This window comes from Chelonia mydas, chromosome 9 (genome assembly GCF_015237465.2).
Source record: "Chelonia mydas isolate rCheMyd1 chromosome 9, rCheMyd1.pri.v2, whole genome shotgun sequence".
NCBI lineage: Eukaryota > Metazoa > Chordata > Testudines > Cheloniidae > Chelonia > Chelonia mydas.
The window spans coordinates 212,773-238,020 of NC_057855.1; the positions used below are offsets into that span (position 1 = coordinate 212,773).

At 42.0% G+C, this 25,248-nt stretch overlaps 1 protein-coding gene across 35 annotated transcripts in view; it reads right to left on the bottom strand.

Annotated features, from left to right (window-relative positions):
* DLG1 (discs large MAGUK scaffold protein 1) overlaps window positions 1-25,248 on the bottom strand; it is a 428,647-nt gene that overhangs the window by 36,047 nt on the left and 367,352 nt on the right. For 17 of the 35 annotated variants that reach the window (XM_043523144.1, XM_037909588.2, XM_037909585.2 and 14 more), the window contains 2 exons: window positions 24,688-24,757; window positions 17,011-17,110 (listed from right to left, as the gene is read on the bottom strand). In XM_043523144.1, coding sequence (XP_043379079.1) covers window positions 17,011-17,110; window positions 24,688-24,757 — 170 coding nt within the window. Of the gene's footprint in view, window positions 1-16,208; window positions 16,243-17,010; window positions 17,111-24,687; window positions 24,758-25,248 lie in introns of all 35 variants that reach the window. The other 18 variants (XM_037909596.2, XM_037909593.2, XM_043523145.1 and 15 more) reach the window with 2 other exon arrangements.

Consider the following 25,248-nt stretch of genomic DNA (forward strand, 5'->3'; position numbering starts at 1 on the left):
CCAATTTCGCTGGTGAAGTACCAGGTTCAAGTCCCAGGGGGTTGTAGGTTGTTGGACTTCTCAGTACATGTTTTGTACACCAGTAAGGAAGCGTCTGTGATTGGGTGAGCAAAGACTGATGTTCCCTTCACCTTGTGGTGAAAACAAATGAGGAGTCCTTGTGGCACCTTAGACTAACAAATTTATTTGGGCATAAGCTTTCGTGGGCTACAGCCCACTTCATCAGATGCATGGAGTGGAAAATACAGTAGCAGGTATATTTATACATAGTACATGAAAAGATGGGCATTGCCTTACCAGATGCAGGGTCAGTCTAACGAGACAATTCAATTAATAGTAGAATACCAAGAGAGGAAAAATTACCACTACAAAAATGATGAGGGTGGCCCATTTCAAATAGTTGACAAGAAGGTGTGAGTAACAGTAGGGGGAAATTACTATTGGGAAAACAGGTTTTGTAATGACTCATCCACTCCCAGTCTTTATTCAGGCCTAATTTGATGGTGTCCTGTTTGCAAATTAATTCCAGTTCTGCAGTTTCACATTGGAGTCTGTTTTTGAAGTTTTTTTGTTGAAGAACTGCGACTTTTAAGTCTCTTATTGAGTGACCAGGGAGGTTGAAGTGTTCTCCTACTGGTTTTTGAATGTAATTCCTGATGTTAGATTTGTGTTGATTTATTCTTTTGCTTAGAGAGCGGTGGATCATCTGCTATTTAAGAATACGTTTCACTCATTCTGTACATGCTAATTTGTCGTGTTGGAACCACGTAGGAGCCATGGGATGATTTAGTTGGGGATCGGTCCTGCTTTGAGCAGGGGATTGGACTAGATGACCTCCTGAGGTCCCTTCCAACCCTGATATTCTATGCTTTGAGGTGAAGTTTCTCTGGATTTGGGTGGCGAGTCCGATCTCCGTTCTGTGAGAGAAGATCCACCAGCAGGGGGAGAGCTCATAGAGCACATACTTCCAGGTGCAACAGGAACCTAGTTTGTAAGGGAACCTAGTTTGTCTTGGCCATGTTGGAACAATCAGTATGACATGGGCCTTGTAGTTCCTTATCTTGTGAATGACTTGTGAGATTAGAGGTATCGGTGGGAATGCATACATGAGTGATGTGTCCCATGAGATGAGGAAGGCATCCCCTAGTGACTTGGGTGCTAGTCCTGCCCTGGAGCAGAAAAGTGGGCATTTGTGGTTTGTTGCTGATGCAAACTGGTCTACAGATGGATAGCCCCATTACTGGAATGTCGATTTGAGGACAGTGTCATGTATTTCCCATTCTTGTTCCTTGGAGAAGTGTCTGCTTAACATGTCTGTTGTCATATTCTGAAACCCCGGAAGCTAAGATGGTTATGTTGTAGTGAAAGTTCCACAATTTCAGGGCCTTGGTGCAGAGTGAATGGGAGCGAGCTCCACCATGGCGATTGATATAGAACATGCATGCTATGTTGTGGGTCAGTATGCAGATCGATTCATTCTCTATGATTGGGAGGAAGTGCCTGCACACATTGCATACCACTCAGAGCTCCAGAAGACTGACGTGGAGTTGAGTTTCCATCGCTGACCACCTTCCTTGTATGGTGTGCTTGTCTAAGAGAGCACCCCAGCCTATCAATGACACGTCGGTCGTGATTATTAGTGACAGAGGATCCAGTTGGAAAGGGATCCTTGTGCAGATGTTTTCTGGTTTTGTCCACCACTTTAGTGACACAATGACCTTTGAGGGTACTGTCACTCTTTTGTTTAGACTATGTTTGCTGGGAGTGTACACAGTGCTCAGCCAGCTATGTAGGCAATGCATATGTAATATCGTGTGTCTGACAACGAACATCGTAGCTGCCATATGACCTAATAGTTGTAGGTAGGTTCTGGCAGATGTTTGAAGGCTGCTGGTGACTGTTGCAACAGTGCCCTCTCCTGTGTGGAATCAAGATAGGACCTGATGAATTCCAGTTGTTACACCGGGATTAGTGTAGTTTTCTGTATATTTATCTGCAACCCTAGTGTCTGGAACAGTTCAATGATTGTCTGCACCATGTGTGTCGCTTCTTCCTGAGTTGTACCTTTCAGTAGACAATTGTCTAGGTACGGGAAGATCATCACTCCTCTCCTTCATAAGTGGGCCACCATTACTGTGAGGGTTTTTGAAAAAACTGGAAGGGCAGTGGAAAGGCAAAAAGGTAGTATTCTGTATTAGTAATGGTTGAGCCCTACCGCAAATCTTAAAAATTGCCTGTAATATGAAAATAAGCATTTTGGAGGTCGAGGGCTGAAAACCAGTCCTGCTTGTCTAGCGCTGGAATAATTGTGGCCAGTGTGACCATTTTGAATCTCTCTGATTCTGCACAAATTTATTGAGATTCCAAAGATCTAAGAGGGCCTCCATCTGTTGTTTTTCTTTTTGATGAGAAAATAATGGGAGTAAAAACCCTTCCCTTTTTATTGAGTTGGAACTTGCTCCATGGCACCCAATTGTAGGACATGGTTCATTTCCTGTTGTAAAAGGTGCTCGTGAGAAGGGTCCCTGAAGAGGGACGGAGAAGGTGATAGGGTAGGGGGTAAGGAGAGGAAGGAGATGGTACAACCCGATTTTATAATCTCCAGTACCCATTGGTTCATTGTTATTGGTGCCCAAGCATGGTAAAACAGGTGCAGGTGGTGGCCAAAAGGTTTGGTAGGAGTATTTGACAGCACAGTATTGTGGGGGATGTCATTCAGACCCTCAACGAAGACTTTAAAACTGTGGCTTGGTAGTAGATGGTTGTGAGGACAAGGACTGAGTTTGAGGGGCCCTATGTCTTTGTGAGCGTTGTTTATTTCTATTCTGGTCAAATTACTGCTGTTGTGGGCAATGGAAAGAGGTGTCTCTGCCCTTTTGATATGGTGTGTACCAGCGTTGCTTATCAGGTCACTTATTAGGCCTGAAGTGTGCAGTGTGGCCTGAGAATCCTCTACAGTGTGAAGGACGTCGTCCATTTTTGCAGAGAAGAGCTTCTCCTGATCGAAAGGGAGATCCTCCACCTTGAGTTGGAGCTCTTTTGGAATATTGGATGACTGTAACCATGAGTCCCTCCGCATTACGATAGCTGTGGCCGTCATTCTTGCAGCAGTGTCTGCTATACCCATCGAGACCTGTAAAGCCGTACGGGCAATTAATTGTCCCTTGTTCATGATGACAGTGAACTGGGGGCGTTTTCCTCTGATAGAACCTCAAGGAATTCTTGTAGTTTACTGTAGTTGTCAAAGTCGTACCTTGCAAGAAGGGCTGAGAAGTTGGTGACCCAGAATTGGAGTGTTGTCGATGAGTACATGAACCAAAAAGGTCTAAGCATTTGTGTTTTGTCTTGGTGAGTGGACCAGAATTCGGGTTGTTTGCTGTGATGGTTGGCAGCTTCCACCACCAGAGAGTTAGGGTGGGGGTGGGAGAAGAGAAAGTCCATCTCTGTAGCTGGTACAAAGTAGTTCCTGTCAGCTCTTTTCCTTGTAGGTGGTATGGTTGTGGGGGTCTGCCTAATATTTTTCTGCTGGCTAGATTATGGTATCATTGATGGGGAGTGCAATTTTGGATGAAGAGGAAGTTACTCAACTTGTGCAGTAACGATGTTTTTTTGAGATGAGTGTCCCTATGGGTGGCTCCACAGTAGGTGTCTGTGTGCCCCGGCACCTCTAATCGGAGACTTTTGATAGCAGTGTCCCATTGAGCCCACACATGTGCCCTCCCTCCCTCATGGTCTGCCTCGAGGCTATTTAGCACTGCACAGGCAAACCCCCCTCACTTCCTTCTCTACCACAGAGCCCTATAGAGAACTTCGAAGTAGAGGGAGGAGGGCGGGTTGTGGAGCACCCATAGGGACACACATCTCGAAGAACCATCATTACTGTACAAGGTGAGTAACTTCCTCTTCTTCTTCCAGTAGTGTCCCTGTGGGTGCTCCACAGTAGGTGACTCCTGAGCAGTACCCACCACTGGAGGCTGGGACTTCGGAGTGGAGTCTTTTACTACAGAAAGTACTGTGGAGTCGAAGATGGTGTCAGCAGCCAAATCTTCAGTGATCACATAATGTTCTGTGAAAGTATGGGCAGAGGCCCAAGTCGTTGCTCTATAGATTGCTGAGGTAGGAGTATCCCTACAGAATGTGATTGAGGTAGAAACTGATCTCGTGGAGTGCGTATGGACTCTGGACAGAAGCAAGTTGCGCCCTTGATAAGTGATTAATGCAACTAGAGACCCATTTGGATAGTCTCTGAGCCGATATCACAGAGCTTCTGGATCTTTCTGTGGACGAAAGGAAGAGTTTAGGGGATTTCCTGAAGTCCTTAGTCCTGTCCAAGTAGAATGCTAATGTCCTTCTAATATCTAGCATATGCACAATTGTCTCCCAGGTGCCACAATGTGGTTTTGGGAAAAAACAGGGAGATAGATCTGTTAATATGGAAAGTGCAGAGAAAGTAAGGAGAAACTTGGGATATGGCCTTAGAGTTACTTTGTCTGGGGGGAAAAAAAAAAAGGCCGTGAATGAAAAGGCCTGGGTAGAGACCGTCGAATCGTGGAAGTCAACAAATGGCTACGCAGGTGGTGTCGGAGAGAAGGCTTTGGATTCTTTGACCATGGGATGGTGTTCCAAGAAGGAGGAGTGCTAGGCAGAGACGGGTTCCACCTAATGAAGAGGGAAGAGCATCTTCGCAAGCAGGCTGGCTAACTTAGTGAGGAGAACTTTAAACTAGGTTCACCGGGGGAAGGAGACCAAAGCCCTGAGGTAAGTGGGGAAGTGGGATACCGGGAGGAAGCAGGAGCGCGCGAGAGGGCAGGGGTCCTGCCTCATACTGAGAAAGAGGGACGATCAGCAAGTTATCTCAAGTGCCTATACACAAATGCAAGAAGCTTGGGAAACAAGCAGGGAGAACTGGAAGTCCTGGCACAGTCAAGGAATTATGATGTGATTGGAATAACAGAGACTTGGTGCGATAACTCACATGACTGGAGTACTGTCATGGATGGATATAAACTGTTCAGGAAGGACAGGCAGGGCAGAAAAGGTGGGGGAGTTGCACTGTATGTAAGGGAGCAGTATGACTGCTCAGAGCTCAAGAATGAAACTGCAGAAAAACCTGAGTCTCTCTGGATTAAGTTTAGAAGCGTGAGCAACAAGGGTGATGTTGCGGTGGGAGTCTGTTATAGACCACCGGACCAGGGGGATGAGGCGGATGAGGCTTTCTCCCGGCAACTCATGGAAGTTACTAGATCGCAGGCCCTGGTTCTCATGGGAGACTTCAATCACCCTGATATCTGCTGGGAGAGCAATACAGCGGTGCACAGACAATCCAGGAAGTTTTTGGAAAGGGTAGGAGACAATTTCCTGGTGCAAGTGCTGGAGGAACCAACTAGGGGGAGAGCTCTTCTTGACCTGCTGCTCACAAACCGGGAAGAATTAGTAGGGGAAACAAAAGTGGATGGGAACCTGAGAGGCAGTGACCATGAGATGGCCGAGTTCAGGATCCTGACACAGGGAAGAAAGGAGAGCAGCAGAATACGGACCCTGGACTTCAGAAAAGCAGACTTTGATTCCCTCAGGGAACTAATGGGCAGGATCCCCTGGGAGAATAACATGAGGGGGAAAGGAGTCCAGGAGAGCTGGCTGTATTTTAAAGAATCCTTATTGAGGTTACAGGGACAAACCATCCCGATGTGTGGAAAGAATAGTAAATATGGCAGGCGATCAGCTTGGCTTCACAGTGAAATCCTTGCTCATCTTAAACACAAAAAAGACGCTTACAAGAAGTGGAAGATTGGACAAATGACCAGGGAAGAGTGTAAAAATATTGCTAGGGGATGCAGGAGTGAAATCAGGAAGGCCAAATCACACCTGGAGTTGCAGCTAGCAAGAGATGTTAAGAGTAACAAGAAGGGTTTCTTCGGATATGTTAGCAACAAGAAGAAAGTCAAGGAAAGTGTGGGCCCCTTACTGAATGAGGGAGGCAACCTAGTGACAGAGGATGTGGAAAAAGCTAATGTACTCAATGCTTTTTTTGCCTCTGTCTTCACGAACAAGGTCAGCTCCCAGACTACTGCACTGGGCAGCACAGCATGGGGAGGAGATGACCAGCCCTCTGTGGAGGAAGAAGTGGTTCGGGACTATTTAGAAAAGCTGGACCAGCACAAGTCCATGGGGCCGGATGCGCTGCATCCGAGAGTGCTAAAGGAGTTGGCAGATGTGATTGCAGGGCCATTGGCCATTATCTTTGAAAACTCATGGCGATCCGGGGAAGTCCCGGACGACTGGAAAAAGGCTAATGTAGTGCCCATCTTTAAAAAAGGGAAGAAGGAGGATCCTGGGAACTACAGGCCAGTCAGCCTCACGTCAGTCCCTGGAAAAATCATGGAGCAGGTCCTCAAGCAATCAATTCTGAAGCACTTAGAGGAGAGGAAAGTGATCAGGAACAGTCAGTATGGATTCACCAAGGGCAAGTCATGCCTGACTAATCCAATTGCCTTCTATGACGAGATAACTGGCTCTGTGGATGAGGGGAAAGCGGTGGACATGTTGTTCCTTGACTTTAGCAAAGCTTTTGACACGGTCTCCCACAGTATTCTTGCCAGCAAGTTAAAGAAGTATGAGCTGGATGAATGGACTATAAGGTGGATAGAAAGTTGGCTAGATTGTCGGGCTCAACGGGTAGTGATCAATGGCTCCATGTCTAGTTGGCAGCCGGTATCAAGTGGAGTGCCCCAAGGGTCGGTCCTGGGGCTGGTTTTGTTCAATATCTTCATAAATGATCTGGAGGATGGTGTGGATTGCACCCTCAGCAAGTTTGCAGATGACACTAAACTGGGAGGAGAGGTAGATACGCTGGAGGGTAGGGATAGGATACAGAGGGTCCTAGACAAATTAGAGGATTGGGCCAAAAGAAATCTGATGAGGTTCAACAAGGACAAGTGCAGAGTCCTGCACTTAGGATGGAAGAATCCCATGCACCGCTACAGACTAGGGACCGAATGGCTAGGCAGCAGTTCTGCAGAAAAGGACCTAGGGGTTACAGTGGACAAGAAGCTGGATATGAGTCAACAGTGTGCCCTTGTTGCCAAGAAGGTCAATGGCATTTTGGGATGTATAAGTAGGGGCATTGCCAGCAGATCGAGGGATGTGATCGTTCCCCTCTATTCGACATTGGTGAGGCCTCATCTGGAGTACTGTGTCCAGTTTTGGGCCCCCCCGCACTACAGAAAGGATGTGGAAAGAGCCCAGCAGAGGGCAACAAAAATGATTAGGGGACTGGAACACATGACTTATGAGGAAAGGCTGAGGGAACTGGGATTGTTTAGTCTGCGGAAGAGAAGAATGAGGGGGGATTTGATAGCTGCTTTCAACTACCTGAAAGGGGGTTCCAAAGAGGATGGATCTAGACTGTTCTCAGTGGTAGCTGATGACAGAACAAGGAGTAATGGTCTCAAGTTGCAGTCGGGGAGGTTTAGGTTGGATATTAGGAAAAACTTTTTCACTAGGAGGGTGGTGAAACACTGGAATGCGTTACCTAGGGAGGTGGTGGAATCTCCTTCCTTAGAAGTTTTTAAGGTCAGGCTTGACAAAGCCCTGGCTGGGATGATTTAGTTGGGGATTGGTCCTGCTTTGAGCAGGGGGTTGGACTAGGTGACCTCCTGAGGTCCCTTCCAACCCTGATATTCTATGACTGATGTGCCATCAGGGCCGCTATTTCTCCTATGTGCCGAGCTGAGGTGATGACAATTAGAAATGCTGTCTTCATGGACAGGTGTAAGAGAGAACAACTTGTCCTGGACTCGAGGGAGGTCTAGTCAAAGCCCTGAGAATTAGGTTAAAGTCCCAGGCTGGAGCGGGTGGTGTCACATGCGGAAAGAGATTCCCAATGCCCTTGAAGAATCTACGCATTAGTGGGGAGCAAACACCAAGTGGGAAGCCGTTTTTGCCAAGAGATGTACCTTAAGAGAGCTGAGTGAGTGTTTAAAATGTAGTGCAGAATCAGAGGGAGGAAAGATGAGGTTGGGTCTGTGTGTTTGGAATGACACAAACTTGGAGTCGTTTCCATTTTGTAGATAAGTATGTCGAGTGGTCAACTTTTGGTTGTGTTGCAACACGTTCAGCTTGTCAGAGCATTCTGCCTCTAAGCCTTGGGACTAAGAAGGAACCAAACCTGGAGGCAGAGGACCCGCGGGTTGGGGTGAATGGTCAGCCCATTGCTTTGAGAGAGCGGGTGAGGAATGGGCTGAAGAGAAACAGAAGGGCATATTGCCATCTGTGTCAGGTAAGGGAGCCATACTTGTCATGGTCAAGAGGGGCAATCAGAATAACTCTCGCTTTGTCTCGTTGAATTTTCAACAGAATCTTGGATAGAGTAGGAAACTTGGAAATGACATACAAGTGGGCCCTGTCCCATGGGAAGATGAGGGCAACTGCCAGTGAATGTTTCCCCAGGCCGGCACTGGAGCAGTAACAAGGACCTTTCCTGTTCCGTTAAGTAGTGAAGAAATCCATAGTCAGTGTTCCCCATAGGGCGGATATCTTGAAGCATCTTTGAATTCAGTACACACTTGTTGTGAGAAAATTCCAACTGAGACTGTCAGTTGTCATGTTCTGTATCATTGGTAGATAGACAGCTGAGATGAGCACATTGTGATGGGTGCATCAATTCCAAAGTTTGAGTGCTGTCTTGTACAGGGAGGGAGATCTGGCAGGTCCTTGGCAGTTTATACAAAACATACAGGTCACATTAAGTCCTTCATGACTTTGTGTGGTGTTTTTGATGAAAGGCAGAGTATGCACAGGCACTCCTAACAGCCCTTAGCCCCAAAAGGGTGACATGGAAGGTAATTTCTGTGGAAGACCATTGGTTTGAACCTTGTGGTTGTGTAGATGAGCTCCCCAGCATATTAGGGTGGTGAATGTGGGTAGTGAGAGGAACGCTCTCGCTTGTACTGCATCAGGCTGATGCTGATAAAGTCCAGTCACTGTACCAGGGTTAGTATGCCACTACAATGAAGAGAACCTTGGAGAATATCCTGTGTGGAGCAGTCTGTACTGATAATGATCCTGCCCCAAAGGTAAGCAGTAGGAAATCTCCTGTACAATGGTTGTATCAAGATATGGAACTAGGCACCCTGTAGGTTCAGGGCTAGAAATCAATCTCTTTGCTCTCGAGCTGGTCCTAATTGCTGTGAAGTAGGGTAAGGTGACTTCTGAGTGGCGTGACGGGTATATAGATGGCCGCTGATGCTGTAAGGTATCATTGTTCAGGCCCTCGACCAGCTCATCAAAAGTACGTATAAGAGGCAGTTTGAGAGGTCATGGACTGGGGTGCAGACTGCTCCCACTTTTGAGCCCTGGCCCTCTTACACTGTGGCTCATAACAGCACTGAGATGGTGGGTATTGAGAAGATTGTGATCTGTGGTGCGGTTGAGAGGGATATCTTCTCTTCTGGCCCACAGTATAGATTCCTAAGGAGTGTAACATGGTCTAAGAATCCTTCAGGATGTGGAGAGAAAATCTGAATTCTCCGCAAAGAATCTGGCCCTTCAAACTGGAAGTCTGTAACTCTTTGAGCAATCTAGAGAGGTGTAGCCAACAAAAAAAAAAAAAAAATGTGTATGATTTGTAGCAGCTTGTCCTGGATTTCTTGCACCTCCTTAATGGAATGTCTTGGCTGGCGGCTACTCTTTTAAAGAGTTCTTGAAATTGTTTCAAGTCGTCTACTGTAGTTGGAGGCGGTGGTATGACGGCTTCAACAGGGGAGGAAGATGAATTCTGAGCTGGTGAAACGCCTTCCTGGTCCAAGCCTTCTTCCTCTTCATCTTCCATGCCTTTGGGTACTTCCAATGTGTCCCTACTCTGGGAAGGTGGAGGAGAGTGAATTTCCCCTCAGCCTGGAGTCAAGGGTCTAGTATATTGGGCCCTATGTGCCGCCCAGGGATCCTGGGGCGGGGGGGGGGGAGCACTACAGAGGGAAAGGCATCGGAGGGCAAGTTCAGGATTGCCTGTACCATTGTTGCATCTCTCGAGGTTGGTGGGATGTGGTCTTAACGGCCTTACATGGAGGTCTCCTCTCCATGGGTGAAGAGAGCTGGGAAGAGAACTGACTCCCACATATGTCCTCTTCATTGCTGGAGAGAGGCTGGGGAGCGGGTGAAGTGGTTAGCTGTTCCATTAGTTGGCCTGGCGATCCCTCGGTGCTGAGCAACGGCAACTGTGGTACCAAAGAAACCACTGTGTCTTTCCGGTGTAGGAATTGTTGCGGAGCTGTGTGCTTCTCTGGTGGTGCAGTTGCTGCTGATGCGGTCAGAGCTGTCCTTAGCCTGTCCATCTGTGCTGATGGGGATGGCACTGCCTGTGGTACTGCTCTCAGTGCCAACTCTGAAATCTGATGAGGTTCAACAAGGACAAGCGCAGAGTCCTGCACTTAGGATGGAAGAATCCCATGCACTGCTACAGGCTGGGGAATGACTGGCTAAGCAGCAGTTCTGCAGAAAAGAACACGGGGATTACAGTGGATGAGAAGCTGGATATGAGTCAGCAGTGTGCCCTTGTTGCCCAGAAGGCCAATGGCATATTGTGTTATATTATTAGGAACATTGCCAGCAGATTGAGGGAAGTGATTATTCCCCTCTATTCGGCACTGGTGAGGCCACACCTGGAGTATTGAGTATTGGTCCCCCCACTACAGAAGGGATGTTGACAAATTGGAAAGAGGGCAATGGAAATGATTAGGGGGCTGGGGCACATGACTTACAAGGAGAGGCTGAAGGAACTGGGGTAATTTAGTCAGCAGAAAAGAAGAGTGAGGGGGGATTTGATAGCAGCCTTCAACTACCTGAAGGGGGGTTCCAAAGAGGATGGAGCTAGGCTGTTCTCAGTAGTGACAGATGACAGAACAAGAAGCAAAGGTCTCAAGTTGCAGTGGGGGAGGTCTAGCTTGGATATTAAGAAACACTATTTCACTAGGAGGGTGGTGAAGCACTGGAATGGGTTACCTAGGGAGGTGGTGGAATCTCCATCCTTAGAGGTTTTTAAGACCCGGCTTGGCAAAGCCCTGGCTGGGATGATTTAGTTGGTGTTGGTCCTGCTTTGAGCAGGGGATTGGACTAGATGACCTCCTGAAGTCTCTTCCAACCCTAATATTCTATGATTCTATGACTCCCACACCAGGGTGGTCGGTGCCATACAGGAGGAGTGTCTTGACTCCATTCCGGAGCGGCGGGGCTCAGCAGAGGTCCACAGAGGGACAGTGCCAGAGGTGCCCGGAACCTCAAAGATGCTCACTCTACTCGATCTCGGCACTGAGGATAACGACCTCGCCAGGGACCTTTTCTTTCTCTGCCTGTCCCTATTAGGGGAGGTTGCAGCTCGCTTCCTGGATGATTTGGAAGACTGAGCACTCCAATTAGCAGAGGTTTTGTTCAGGGAACCATCTGCTGCTGTTGATTTTTGTCCCTAAAGAGGAGGCTGAAGGGACTTTTCCATCAAAATCATCTTGAGGCGGAGATCTTGATCACGCCCAGCCCTGGCTTTAAGGTTGTGGCAATAGGCACGTTTTTGAGGGATATGGGTCTCCCCAAACAACGTACACACAATGAGTGGCTGTCTGAGATGGGTTTCACCTCACGACAAGAGTCACATCATTTAAACCCAGGCAAGCCAGGCATCGTGGGCGTTAAAGTTTCCCAACTGGGAAAGTGTGGGAAAAATAGCAATTAAAAGAAAATATCTATAGTAATTTTTTTTTAAAAGAATAACTAACTAACCAAACTAGACTTACTAAGCTACAGCTAATCTAACTATTTCTATAGAGAGAAAAATGAAGAAGCAGCATGGCCACTGAGTTCCATCTGCAGCCCAGGATGGTTGAGAAGGAACTGAATGGGTTGGGTTGTGTGTGCACTACATGAGGTGCCAATGGCACCACAAGATGACTATTGCACACGCACGCCCTGACCGAGCATTGCTACGGAAAATCTCCGATCTGTGGCGCAGGAATGCACCAACACCTAAAGTGGAGCACCCACAGGGACACTACTTGAAGAAGAAAATAGAGAGATAAAAGTCTACCTATAGAGCATGGAAGAAATGCATCCTGCGAAGGACACACCAAGCAGTATGCACCTTGGAGACACCATTTCATCAGTTTATTAGACTAACCAGTAGTGTATGCAGTGTGATAGCTGTGTTGGTCCCAGGATATTAGAGAGACAAGGTGGGTGAGGTAATATCTTTTATTGGACCAACTTTTATCGGTGAGAGAAGCTTTTGAGCTTACACAGAACTCAGGGGTCAAGAAGATCTCTGTGTAAGTTCAAAAGCTTGTCTCTCTCACCAACAGAAGTTGGTCCAACAAAAGATATTACCTCACCCACCTTGTCTCTCTAATAACCAGTAATGTGACACTATAGTAATGGGCACGAGTTGTAAAAGTGTAGGACTGCAGGGCTTAATATCAGCCATGACAAGAGAAGGAGATCCAACTAGCAAAGACTGCAGCAAAAGCTTTTTGGGAACTATAATGGGATACAAGAAATCTGGTTGGGCTCCTCTGACCCAAGAACCTCTTAATGTCAACTGGCAAGGGGGGTGCAGAGGGGTTCAAGTATCTCCTGATTAGGATATGCACATTCTGGTTCACCAAAGAATGTCCTTTGAGGTCTCAAATGAAAGTTGGTGTCACACTGGCCATCAATATCATTGTGAAAAGTATGTACATGTACTATGCAAGGAGTCATATGTATTAGAAAATTATGTTCTTAAGCATGTAAGTTAAAAGCAGTTCACCAAAAGATGACACTTACAGAGATTCCTCCAGACAGGAGATAAACACATATCTCTCTGTTGGAATATAAATTAAGCATTTTAGGCTAACACAATGGATGCTCATTTACTAATGAAGTCAAACGTTTACGAAGCGATATGAATTCAACAGGGGTTTAGCTTTTTTATGAGTAAAGACAATGAACATTGGAGGTATTTCTAGAAGGCAAAGAGGGCACTGTGGCATCCTGCACCTACAAACTAAACGGACCGTGCGTTTGCTTTCATAAAAGGAAAGTCTCAGCCAACCCTGGTTGAAAACAATGAACAGGACTTTGGGCGAGAGAAAATGCTTTAGACAGGAGGTTAACCAGTTAGTTAAGTTTTGTCTCTAGATAGTGTGTTATGATTGTTTTATATGTAACCATTTGTTTCCAATATCCTTACTCACTCTTCACGTGAATCACTAGTCTTTGATAATAAAACTTATTCTTGTTTTCACTGTAAGTGTATCTAAGTGCTTTACGTTAAACAAAGTGCTGGTCTTGAGTTGAATCTTACAACCTGGTGTGTACTGTTGCTTTGAGAATATCAGGCCCAGTGCATGAGTGTTCAGTGGTTCTCAAACTTTTGTAGTGGTGACCCCTTTCACACAGCAAGCTTCTGAGTGCGACCCCCCCTTATAAATTAAATACTTTAAAAATATTTAACACTATTATAAATATTGGAGGCAAAGTGGAGTTTGGGGTGGAGGCTGACAGCTTGCGACCCCCCAGCTAATAACCTCACGATCCCCTGAGGAGTCACGACCCCAGCTTGAGAACCCCTGGTCTGGACACAGAAAATGCTCCAAGTATTCAAGGGTTGGTGTGTGCATCTTGATACCTGTACAGAGAGAGTGAGGTCTATGGAGGCCTGGAAGGTAGCACTTATGCTGCCAGAAGCTCTTCATTTCAGGAAGCGGTTCCACAGCAAGCACACACAAGACTCCTTGTGTTATGTGAAGGGGTAAGTAACACTTCGCTATTCACTTTTCCACACTAGTCATGATTTTATAGACCTCTATCATACCCCACCCCCACCTTAGTCATCTTCTAAACTGAAAAGTTTCAGTTTTTCTAATCTCTCCTCATATGGAAGCTGTTTCATACTCCTAAACATTTTTGTTACTGTTCTCTATAATTTTTCCAATTCTAATATATCTTTTTGGAGATTGGGCAACCAGAACTGCAAACAGTATTCAAAGAGTGGGCGTACCATGGATTTATATAGTGACATTATTATTCTTATTATCTATCCCTTTCCTAAAGGTTCCTAACATTCTGGTAGCTTTTTTGACTGCTGCTGCACGTAGAACTATCCACAATGACTACAAGATCTCTTTCTTGGATGGTAACAGCTATTTTAGACCCCATCATTTTGTACGTACAGTTGGGATTATGTTTTCCAATGTGCATTACTTTGCATTTTTCAACATTGAATTTCATCTGCCATTCTGTTGACCAGTCACCCACAGTCAGCTTTGGACTTAACAATCTTTACTAATAATATCATCTGCAAACTCTACCACCTCACTGTTTACCCCCTTTTTCAGATCATTTATGAATCAGCCTAAAATTTAGTCATGGGTATTTTTGGTAAGTCATGGACAGGTCACAGGCAATTAGTAAAAATTCACGGCCTGTGACCTGTCCATGACTCTAACCAAAAATACTCCGGACTAAATCTCTACTTCTGGGGTCCTGTTGCTCCAGAGACCTCCTGCTCCAGGGGACTGCTCTCCGGCCGGCCTCCAGGTGCCCCATGCTGCTGCCCCAGGATCGCTATTTTGGCGGTCCCCAGGGCACCTCCAGAACCGCTGCTCTGGTGTTCCCCAGAGCCAGCCACACCAGCTGCAGTTCTGGCAGTCCCTGGAGCCAGCTGCCTGGGGCCACCCAAGCAGCGGCCAGTGTGGTTGCCCCGGGGACTGCTGCTAAGATGCTCCCTGGGGCTGCTGCTTGGGCAGTCCCCAGGACCAGCCGCACTCTTGGCTGCTCAGGTGGCCCTGAAGTCAGCCGCACTAGCCACTGTGGAAGTCACGGAGGTCGCAGAAAGTCACAGAATTCATGACTTCTGCAACCTCTGTGAAAGGATCGCAGCCTTATTCATGAATATGTTGAACAACACTGGTGCAAGTACAAATCCTTGGGGGACTTAGCTATTTACCTCTAGCCACTCTGAAAACTGACCATTTATGCCTATCTTTTAACCAGCTAATGATCCAAGAGAGGACCTTCCCTCTTATCCCATGACTGCTTACTTTGCTTAACAGCGTTTGGTGAAGAACCTTGTTAAAGGCTTTCTGAATGTCCAAGTACACTATATCCACTGGATCACCCTTGTCCACATGTTTGTTGACCCCCTCAAAGAATTCTAATAGGTTGGTAGAATAGAAAGTTAGTACTCACCAGAATGTTTTGTCTGTGGCCTCAGAGCCTTACCAATCCAGAAGTATGAGATAATTTGTGTGTCTTGATCACCAATATTTTAAAACTAAGCTACTAAATTTTAACTTTACCCGCAAATTTTATCCTTTGCTGGATTATCATGATAATGCTGCCTGAACACCCAGACAATTATACACAGATAGGTCTACTAAAGTAATTGGTAGTTTTAAAAACTTGCTGTAATTTAAATTACAAACTAAATTTTTCAAAACATGGCTATTACTAATCCAGCATTACTTATTTAGCATCCCCAGTGCTATTATGCTTCATGTAATAAAACAGATATGGCTTTGTAGGAACTGAAAGTGATACTTATACAGGATATGTGCCTAATAATGACCTCCTTACTAATGATCAGTATTCTTATGTGAGTACCACATAAGAGCCAAAATAGATCAGATAGAACCTCCTCCCCATCTTATCTCTGCCAGAATGCATTTTCCATCATGTAAGACAAAATTAAGCTATTTTTACTGCTGCTAATTTTAAAATATGTAAAGGCATTTTAGTAGTAGCAGCCATTAAAAATACGATATTCTACAATAATAATTAAAAGAACTGAAGCAAATAAGCATTATTGCAATGGTGTGGCTCATAACTGTAGAATACTGTATTTTTAAAAAAAATTTATGGTAAAACCAATATAAAAATGACGTACTAGAAAAGATACATTAACTAGTTCAGAGAGAGCAATCATTATCTGTGACATACAGTATCTTTGCGTAAGCTTCTAAACCAAAAATAAAAAGTGATTGTCACCTGAATTAAATGAAGTAGGAAGATCTTAAAAGATAAAACCCAAGAATGTTACAAATTAAGAAAATTCTATAGAATACTTTGAAATAATTAACCTCCTTACGTCCGCAGAGCAATACCACCAGTCTTAAAATGGATCTATAAAAATTAAGTTTACAGATGGAGGTTAAATATAACTTGGGCGTATTTTGATCACTTACTCAGGCCTTTTGATCCCATGTCGTCAGGGATCTCCTGTAGAGTAGTCCCCAGAGGGCAAGCAATAAAAAGATAATCACAAAAAAAAAAATAACTGTCAGTAATGTATAAAACTGGCGCTACGGTAAGAGACAGTTTCAAGAACATTACAGGGAGACATAGATCTACAGAAAGTTTTTTCACAGTCAGCTCCTAGGATTTAAAATGGCTAGCAGCTGAAGTGTTATCACTGATGCAAAGGCAGAGGGATCTTATAGTAGGTAAAATCTGAAAAATCAACTTTATTTTTATTGTAAAAATAAGATTTCTGTTTCAAAAATACTTTTTTCCAATGAAGGCAATAAAGAATTAAAGAAAAACCCTTAAAATTAGGACAGTATTAAAATTAAAGATTAAAATAGAACAAATGTCAAAGAATGAGTCTAAAGTGACTGGTTATAGTTCATTTATAATCTAACAGTTTTACAGCAGTGCACTCTCTTTATGAAGTTATTGATAAGGTACAATTAACAGAGTAACAGAACTTAGTTATCACCTCCAATTACACACATAATCATCATCCCACAGTCCCATCCAGTTCACTATGAACAAGGCTGCTCTTGGATTCCAAGAACAGTTAGGATGCACTGTAACAGCACATGGATCAATTTATTGATTTAAAAGGCTGTTTTGTCATTCACATTGTTTGAGTTCCATTAACCTGTTGCAGCTCTTGAAACTGTCTCCAAGGTAACACCCTACTGGAAGCTAGCAGGCCCTTCGGTGTGTGTATGTTTTTCTCTCCACTGGATTCCACGTACTTACGGTCAATATCACTGGTTTCTTGCTCACTCTGGTCCTTGTTCTTGTAGAAGGGAAATTTTCGGGAAAAGAGGTTCTTTTTACGCTTGTCATTGAATGACTGCTGAAGAAGAGAAGGAGGGGCAAAACAAAGGGTGTCTAATGTCTGTGTGTACAAAGGCCCAGCCCCAGCAGCTTTGTGGAAGCTGACTCCTATAACCACATGATGCAGTTTATATTTTAATTTAACATCATCACCCCAGCTCATCAGAAATAGAGTGGGCTTTTGGTTATGCTCAAACCCTCCATATTTTGCAATTGGAAAAGAATTGGAAAGCTGGTATCCATGGTTTATCATCTGTGGCCTTATGCTTCATAATTCAGATCCTTTGCGAAGAGAAAAAAGTGAGAGCCAGTAGGCTGCTAAAACCATCAAAAGTAAAAACCATTTGATAAACAGAATGGAGGAAGTCACAGATATTAGCTAGTACAGGGGTAACCAGGTATTCACAGCATTATCTGCTTGCAAAGGCACAACTAAATATTTGAACGACAGCCAATGTATATGAAAGCAAAATAATTAAATGCTGATACTACTTCCAGAAAAAAGAGTAGTGAAAACAACAATTTTACAAAAAACAATAGTTTTGCTCACTTAAAACATTCATCATCACTTTAAAAAAAAAATCTCTGCATTTTCCTTAATTCTTCTGCGTCAGCAATTCCTCACAAATTCATGGCAAGAAATGAACATTGCAGTGGGAAAGTCCACATCCCAGTGCCAAGGTCCATTCTTAACACTTACTTATTTCATGTTCAGATTGTTAATTTTTCTTCAGCATTGTGGGGATGGGGCATAGGGGTGGAACTGACATTTTAGAAATCAGACACTGCAAAGCTCAGGATGGTATTCAGCAAGAATTAGGAATTCTGGTATTGATGCTGAAGGATTTGTACAGCTCAGATGCTTTATCCTGATTTAGTGAGGATTTTTTTTAATCACAATTTTTTTCCATTTGAGCTCAAGCTATTATTACAATCCTAGGCTACTTTACAAATGAGATGAATATACACCTTTATGTACACTGTATGTGGAAGATGGCAACATAGATTTAACTAAAATTGGTGATGTCCACTGCTGAAAATATGATGAAAACCTCCCATCCTTACAGCGTAGTTCTATTCTGGAAAGTGGCTATATTAAAATGGAACCTTCTTACTGTGCACAACTGCTCCCTGTATCATTAAGTGACCTGTTTAATAATCAGTCAGTGTGCTTCATCTGGCCTGCAGAACTTCTGTTACTGGTGATGATGTGAAAGGAGTGGCTGAGTTTGCAGAGTTTATTTCTCAATTAAAAACATGTGATATGGACACTGTGCCAGAAGCATGGAGCAACACAATGCCATTTCTATAGAGCCATTTTTCAAAGTAAATTCTTCAAAAGAAAGTACTGATTTTCAGTTCTTGCTATAAGGATTCTATTAATAGTTATTTCTAGAATCTATAGCATAACTGCAATATGTTTGTCCATCATATTTTATCCAGTTTGACCTTACCCTCCCTTAATCACAATGTGATCCAGATGAAGGTAAGTCTTATTGGAAGAAACATGTACAAAGTGCTTTTTTCTTCCCTACCATTACTCCATGTGGAAGGAGATATAGCAGCAATTAGGGGGTCAGGCAGCGCTGTGCTTCTTTGACTTGCTGTGCTCTTTTTTCAGGGCTAGTGCACAACCAGCACAATGATAAGCTTGGCATTTATTCAGTGAATGCCTGCAGTGTATCATGTAGTTTGCACTCTACTACAATGTTCACAGCCTTTCCGGCCATCTGCTTTAACACAGACTTGTTTAGCAATAACAGATGCTAGAGGATGAACTGATGTCATCACTGCCACTGTTAAAATAATGTATTTTGTTGTTCAAATATTACCAGGTGCAAAAAAGGCATATGGTACCAGTGGAGCACACTAAGGCCTGCCAGAGAAGGGAGAGTTCTGGAAAAAACAGCACTGAAAATATTAATTAGTAAGTTCATAAAACCTCTTAACTGGTTGGCATCAGTGACTACCAAAACTGGTATTCAGCTGTGAGAAGTATCATCCAGACATATGGGCACGAGAACTGGCACCTAACCAATCGTACGTTTGCATGAACTACAGGTGGTATGGGCAGGATTCTGGGCTAAGGTACTGAAGCTCAGGAGGACCAAAGCTGATGGCAGCAAGTCATTGCTACTTCAGCACAGAGGTCTATCAATCATTCTTAAAATTGAAATTAACCCTAGATCTCACAACCACGTACACCAAGCATGTAACATGGATTTCCATAATTGGAGGTTTCACGTAACAAATGCAACTACAGCACAAGGGCAAAGGCCACCATGGAGCATAAGTCAGACAAAATGTCTCAACTTCAAAAGAAGAACGTTATGGAAAGCTCTGACAAAATTTTGGTGCAAGTCAAATAAGGCAGAAAGATTTAGCTATCTTTGACAATTAGAACAACGCAGTGGTGCTTTTAATGCACTTCTGGCAGAATACTCATTTTTGTTTAGATACCTTTTAAAAATATTTGATAAAACTAATCTTTGATTTGACTTCCTCTATAGTAAATTTTATTGATTTAAAACCATTTAACAATAATTTCATATACTGCATGTGTAATGGTCAGAGTCAGTTTCATTGCAAAATAAATAGTAATAATGTACTGATTTTAAATAAAACATTAGCCAAAAGATGATTTTTTAAAAAAGATATGATTATAAAGGCTAGAGAGAATTGCTTATTAATTGTAGACACATTAATTTTATAAATATTTCATAAACCCAATGCAAATGATGGATAGATTACACAAAAAAGAATTTGTTAAAAACAGAAGCAGCACAAGCAAAATGAGATAAATGTGTATATTAAAAGAATAGAGAAGAAAAATGATAATCATGCATGCTCCAGTTTCTCAGTTTTCCTTAGAATAAATGAACTGGCATTTTAATGTTTTCTCTCAATATTATATTTAGGGCTGCAATATTTACTTTATCATTACATAAAATCCTTTAAGTAAGGATTCTTGATACATGATATTTGAAAATGTCAAAGAAGTATAATATAATACATATGTAAAATACTGCAGGTAGATATCCTTCATGCAGTTACATTGGGGGAAAATACCCACATGACAATTAGGCTAAGTCCTCACTATCCGCCACATCGGCGGGTAGCGATCGATATATTGGGGATTGATTTATTGCGTCTTGTCTAGACGCGATAAATCGATCTCCGAATTGACGCCTATACTCCACCTCGGCAGGAGGAGTAAGCGGAGTTGACGGGGGAGCTGCCGTGGTTGACTCGCCGCCGTGAGGACTTCAGCTACTTCGACTTCAGCTATGCGAATAGTGTAGCCCAGACCTTACAGTGAGATACTAAGGGTATTTTAAAGAGAAACTGAAATATTAAAATTTGCAGCTGAAGCAAAAGACTATGAACAGCTTAAGATTAATGAGTGCTTGGAACAGGAAATGTTATTATAGAGAAAGAAATGCAGTTCTCTATCAATGGCAAGCGTAGTTTGTTTTTCCACTCAGTATTTCATGCATATTTTTGGTGCTGTGTTAGTACACAGTGACTGTGTACAAACTCTGTTACAGTCAACATACAAGACTATGATTTAAATACATAGTTAATTCAGTTAACTGTTTACAATTTTATGGTAGACAAGTTACAAAAACATGCGATTATCTTCTCAAGGAATATGCTGTATGGTAATGTTTTGCAAAATTATTCTAATTTAATTAAAAACAATCACAACAAATATTTAAATGTCTAAGAATGTTCCTTTTGCGACTATCACAGGTTGAGGATGTCAGTTACAAGTAACGTGAAAAACCTGAAGATTAATGTATAACTTTATCACTGTAAAAAAAGTAACCTGCTCAATGGTAAAATGTTAAATGCTATAAAATTAAATAGTAAATTCAAAATATATAAAAATTACTGCACCCTCAGTTGGCATGATATAATATTCCAATATGTAATTTTGCATGTACAAACTGAAAAAATATAAACAATGACCCGAGTAAGTCTCAAGGCAGTATTAGATTTGGCCGTCCGAAAGTCACTAAAGGTATTTGTTTCCATCTAAAACAGATTATGTGTAAAAATGTAGATACACATTCAGGTGCATTTTACTATTAATACAACTAATTAAAACTTTCAATATGTAACATGGGCATAGCATGCATTATCTAGTAAGCAGGTACCCGAACAGGCACTGTTTAAACTGCTCTTTTGAAAGCGCTGATTAAACAAAATTCTTTTGAGGTTGCTCAGTTGAAGATATGCCTAACGGTACACCAAGCTATCTTACAAATACCCATGAAAGGCACATTGCATCTGCTGACAGGAACCATGTAATAAAAGAAAGCAGAAGTTGGTTCAACAAAAGATAAGTCTTACTTTATCAGGACTATATATTCATATTCTTATTACCTTGTCCCTTCAATTTGATTCTGTGTATTTATAGTAACCATATAAAGGAAATGATTATATCTAATTTACTAAGTAAACACAATTAAAAAGAAATCTTTGGGATCTATAGCAGTAGCCTACTCTGGATATTACTGCATTAGCTCTCTCCACTTTTAAAATGATTGTAGTGTATTTATTTAAACTAGTGTATTTATTTCCAAAAATTATGAAGCATATTTTGGCTAAAATGTCAACAGATTAGTAATTTAGATAAGTCCTTAAACTGAAAATGTATTTTAGCTATGCTTATTAGCATATCAGTAGTTGTAGAAGATCTGGAAACATCTGTTACAATCCCTATTTTACTGGGTTTGATTTGACTGTAAAACTGGAGTATTTAGGGAAGATGTGGACAAGTTGGAGAAAGTCCAGAGAAGAACAACAAAAATGATTAAAGGTCTAGAAAACATGATCAGTGAGGGAAGACTGAAAAAGTAGGGTTTGTTTAGTCTCAAGAAGAGGAGACTGAGAGGGGCCATGATAACAGTTTTCAAGTACATAAAAGGTTTTTACAAGGAGGAGGGAGGAAAAATTGTTGTTCTTAACCTCTGAGGATAGGACAAGAAGCAATGGGTTTAAATTGCAGCAAGGGCAGTTTAGGTTGGACGTTAGGAAAAACTTCCTGTCAGGGTGGTTAAGCATTGGAATAAATTGTCTAGGGAGGTTGTGGAATCTCCATCATTGGAGGTTTTTAAGTGCAGGTTAGACAAACACCTGTCAGGGATGGTCCAGATAATGCTTAGTCCTGCCATGAGTGCAGGGGACTGGACTACACGACCTCTTGTAGTTCCTTCCAGTTTTACGATTCTATGATTCACTCAGAGCTCAAAATTATCAAAATCATTGCAGAATATAATTATATTCTAAAATTTGAAAAATGGTTAGGCTATTTTAAAAATAGTAGTAACAGATTCTTCCTGAGACTATTATGCATTATAATTCTGTTTTCTGAGCATTTGTAATAATTTGGTGAAACATTAGTTTCCTAAATATTACCTCAGGGTGAATTTTTACCATTTGTTCCTCTAAAACAACAGTCTTTGACATGCATAAACTACCCTTCAGTTTCTGATGAACCAATAACAAAAACTCTAGGTTAACATTTAACTGACAGTGAGAATCTCTCTCACATAGTCCCTAAGTGACTCAAAATGTAGGTTTATTATCCTCAGACAGACCTACTGACAAAAAATGTTTAGACTTCTTCATTATTAAAAAAAATACTGTATAGGGTAGCCATTTTTTAAAATGAAGGAGCAAAGTCACTCTCTCCCCCAAAAGAGACCATTAAGGCTCTGGTCCACATTAATGACCCATAACTTTCAAATACTACACAAATTGTTTTTTGGCATTAATTTATCACCATATAGGACCATTTCTATTTATGACTGTCTCTGTATATTATATTATTAGCAAAAACATTCACTCCTAACTCAAAAAAAGTAATTGCGATTAAAAAAAATTAATCGTGATTAATCGCATATTTTGGATGTTTTTCTACATTTTCATATATATTGTATTCTGTGTTTTAATTGAAATCAAAGTGTATATTATTTTTGCTTACAAATATTTGCATTGTAAAGATGATAAAAGAAATAGTATTTTTTAATTCACCTCATACAAGTACTGTAGTGCAATCTTTTTGTCATGAAAGTGCAACTTACAAAGGTAGATTTATGTAAAACTTCACAGCCTACAAGTCCACTCACTCCTACTTCTTGTTCAGCCAATCGCTAAGACAAATAAGTTTGTTTACATTTACAGGAGATAATGCTGCCCTCTTCTTATTTACGTCACCCGAAAGTGAGAACAGGCATTTGGCGTGGCACTTTTGTAGCAAGGTATTTACGTGCCAGATATGCTAAACATTTGTATGCCGCTTCATGCTTCAGCCACCATTCCAGAGGACATGCTTCCACGCTGATGACGCTCATTAAAAAAATAACCGTTAATTACATTTCTGACTGAACTCCTTGGGGCAGAATTGTGTGTCCCCTGCTCTGTTTTACCTGCATTCTGCCATATATTTCCTGTTACAGACATCTCGGATGATAACCCAGCACATGTTGTTCATTTTAAGAATACTTTCACTGGAGATATGACGAAATGCAAAGAAGGTACCAATGTGAGATTTCTAAAGATAGCTACAGCACTCGACCCAAGGTTTAAGAATCTGAAATGTCTTTCAAAATCTGAGCGGGACTAGGTATGGAGCTTGCTTTCAGAAGTCTTAAAAGAGCAACACTCCAATGTGGAAACTACACAACCCGAACCACCAAAAAAGAAAATCAACCTTCCTCTAGTGGCATCTGACTCAGATAATGAAAATGAACATGCGTCGGTCCGCACTGCTTTGGTTTGTTATCAAGTAGAACTTGTCATCAGCATGGACGCATATCTTCTGGAATGGTGGTTGAAGCACGAAGGAACATGTGAATCTTTAGTGCATCTGGCACGTAAATATCTTGCGACACCGGCTAGAACAGTGCCATGAGAATCCAGTCCTCACTTTCAGGTGACACTGTAAACAAGAAGCGGGCAGCATTATCTCCTGCAATTGTAAACAAACTTGTTCGTCTGAGGGATTGGCTGAATAAGAAGTACAACTGAGTGGACTTGCAGGCTCTAAAATTTTACATTGTTTTATTTTTGAATGCAGGTTTTTTTGTACATAATTCTACATTTGTAAGTTCAACTTTCATGATAAAGAGATTGCATTACAGTACTTGTATTAGGTGAATTAAAAAATATTATTTCTTTTGTTTTTTTACAGTGCAAATACTGGTACAGTGCTCACTTTATATTTATTTTTGATTACACTTTGTATTCTGTGTTATAATTGAAATCAATATATTTGAAAATGGAAAAAATATCCAAGAATATTTAAATAAATGGTATTCTATTATTGTTTAACAATGCAATTAATCCCACGATTAAGTTTTTTAATTGTGTGATTAATCACGATAACATTTTTTTAATCGCTTGACAGCCCTAAAAATTACCATTTGTTAAATAATAATTTTTAGAATAAACTGGTTTTGTCTGACAGATGTTTTAGTTTTTAACTGTTATCATTAAATAAGGAAAGTTAAATTCACATACATAAGTCACTCAAACATGTTACCACCCATGTTAATGAAAAAAGTAATTAACATTTCATAAACTCACCCCTTTATCTCCTCTCATTTTGGAATTAAATTTCACTGTCTTTAAGCGGGCTCGCTCTTTCTTCTCAACCCTAAAAGAAAAATGCAAAAGGAAAAAAATGTTACTCTCTCAACATGATCCTTATACCGCCAATCCTAATGCTATAAAATACTACAGCTTTCATATTCTAATAATCTGTTGAAGATGTGCTTGCAGCATGATGGTATGAGGTGTGCACAAATACACATATTCAGTCTGCACAGGCCAATATGAGAAAAATTGATTTTAATTCTCAAACAATAAACTGTAGATTCTGAATTGCAGAGATCCAATAAGGACAGAGACAAATTAGAATCTTTTGGCTATGAGGCCACAACTTTCTTATTATTCTTTAGTTTAAACCAAAGAAACTCCTTAAGGCACTCTGTCTAGGCAACAGAGCTAAATGAAGGTAAGCAACAGCTATGCTGAGCTGTCACTTTCCTTCCTTCACTTTTGATGCCCAAATCTAGAGCATCCTGTCACTTCCCAGGACTAACTCAGGCCTGTAGCCAGGGTGGATAAAAATCAATGATTTAAAAA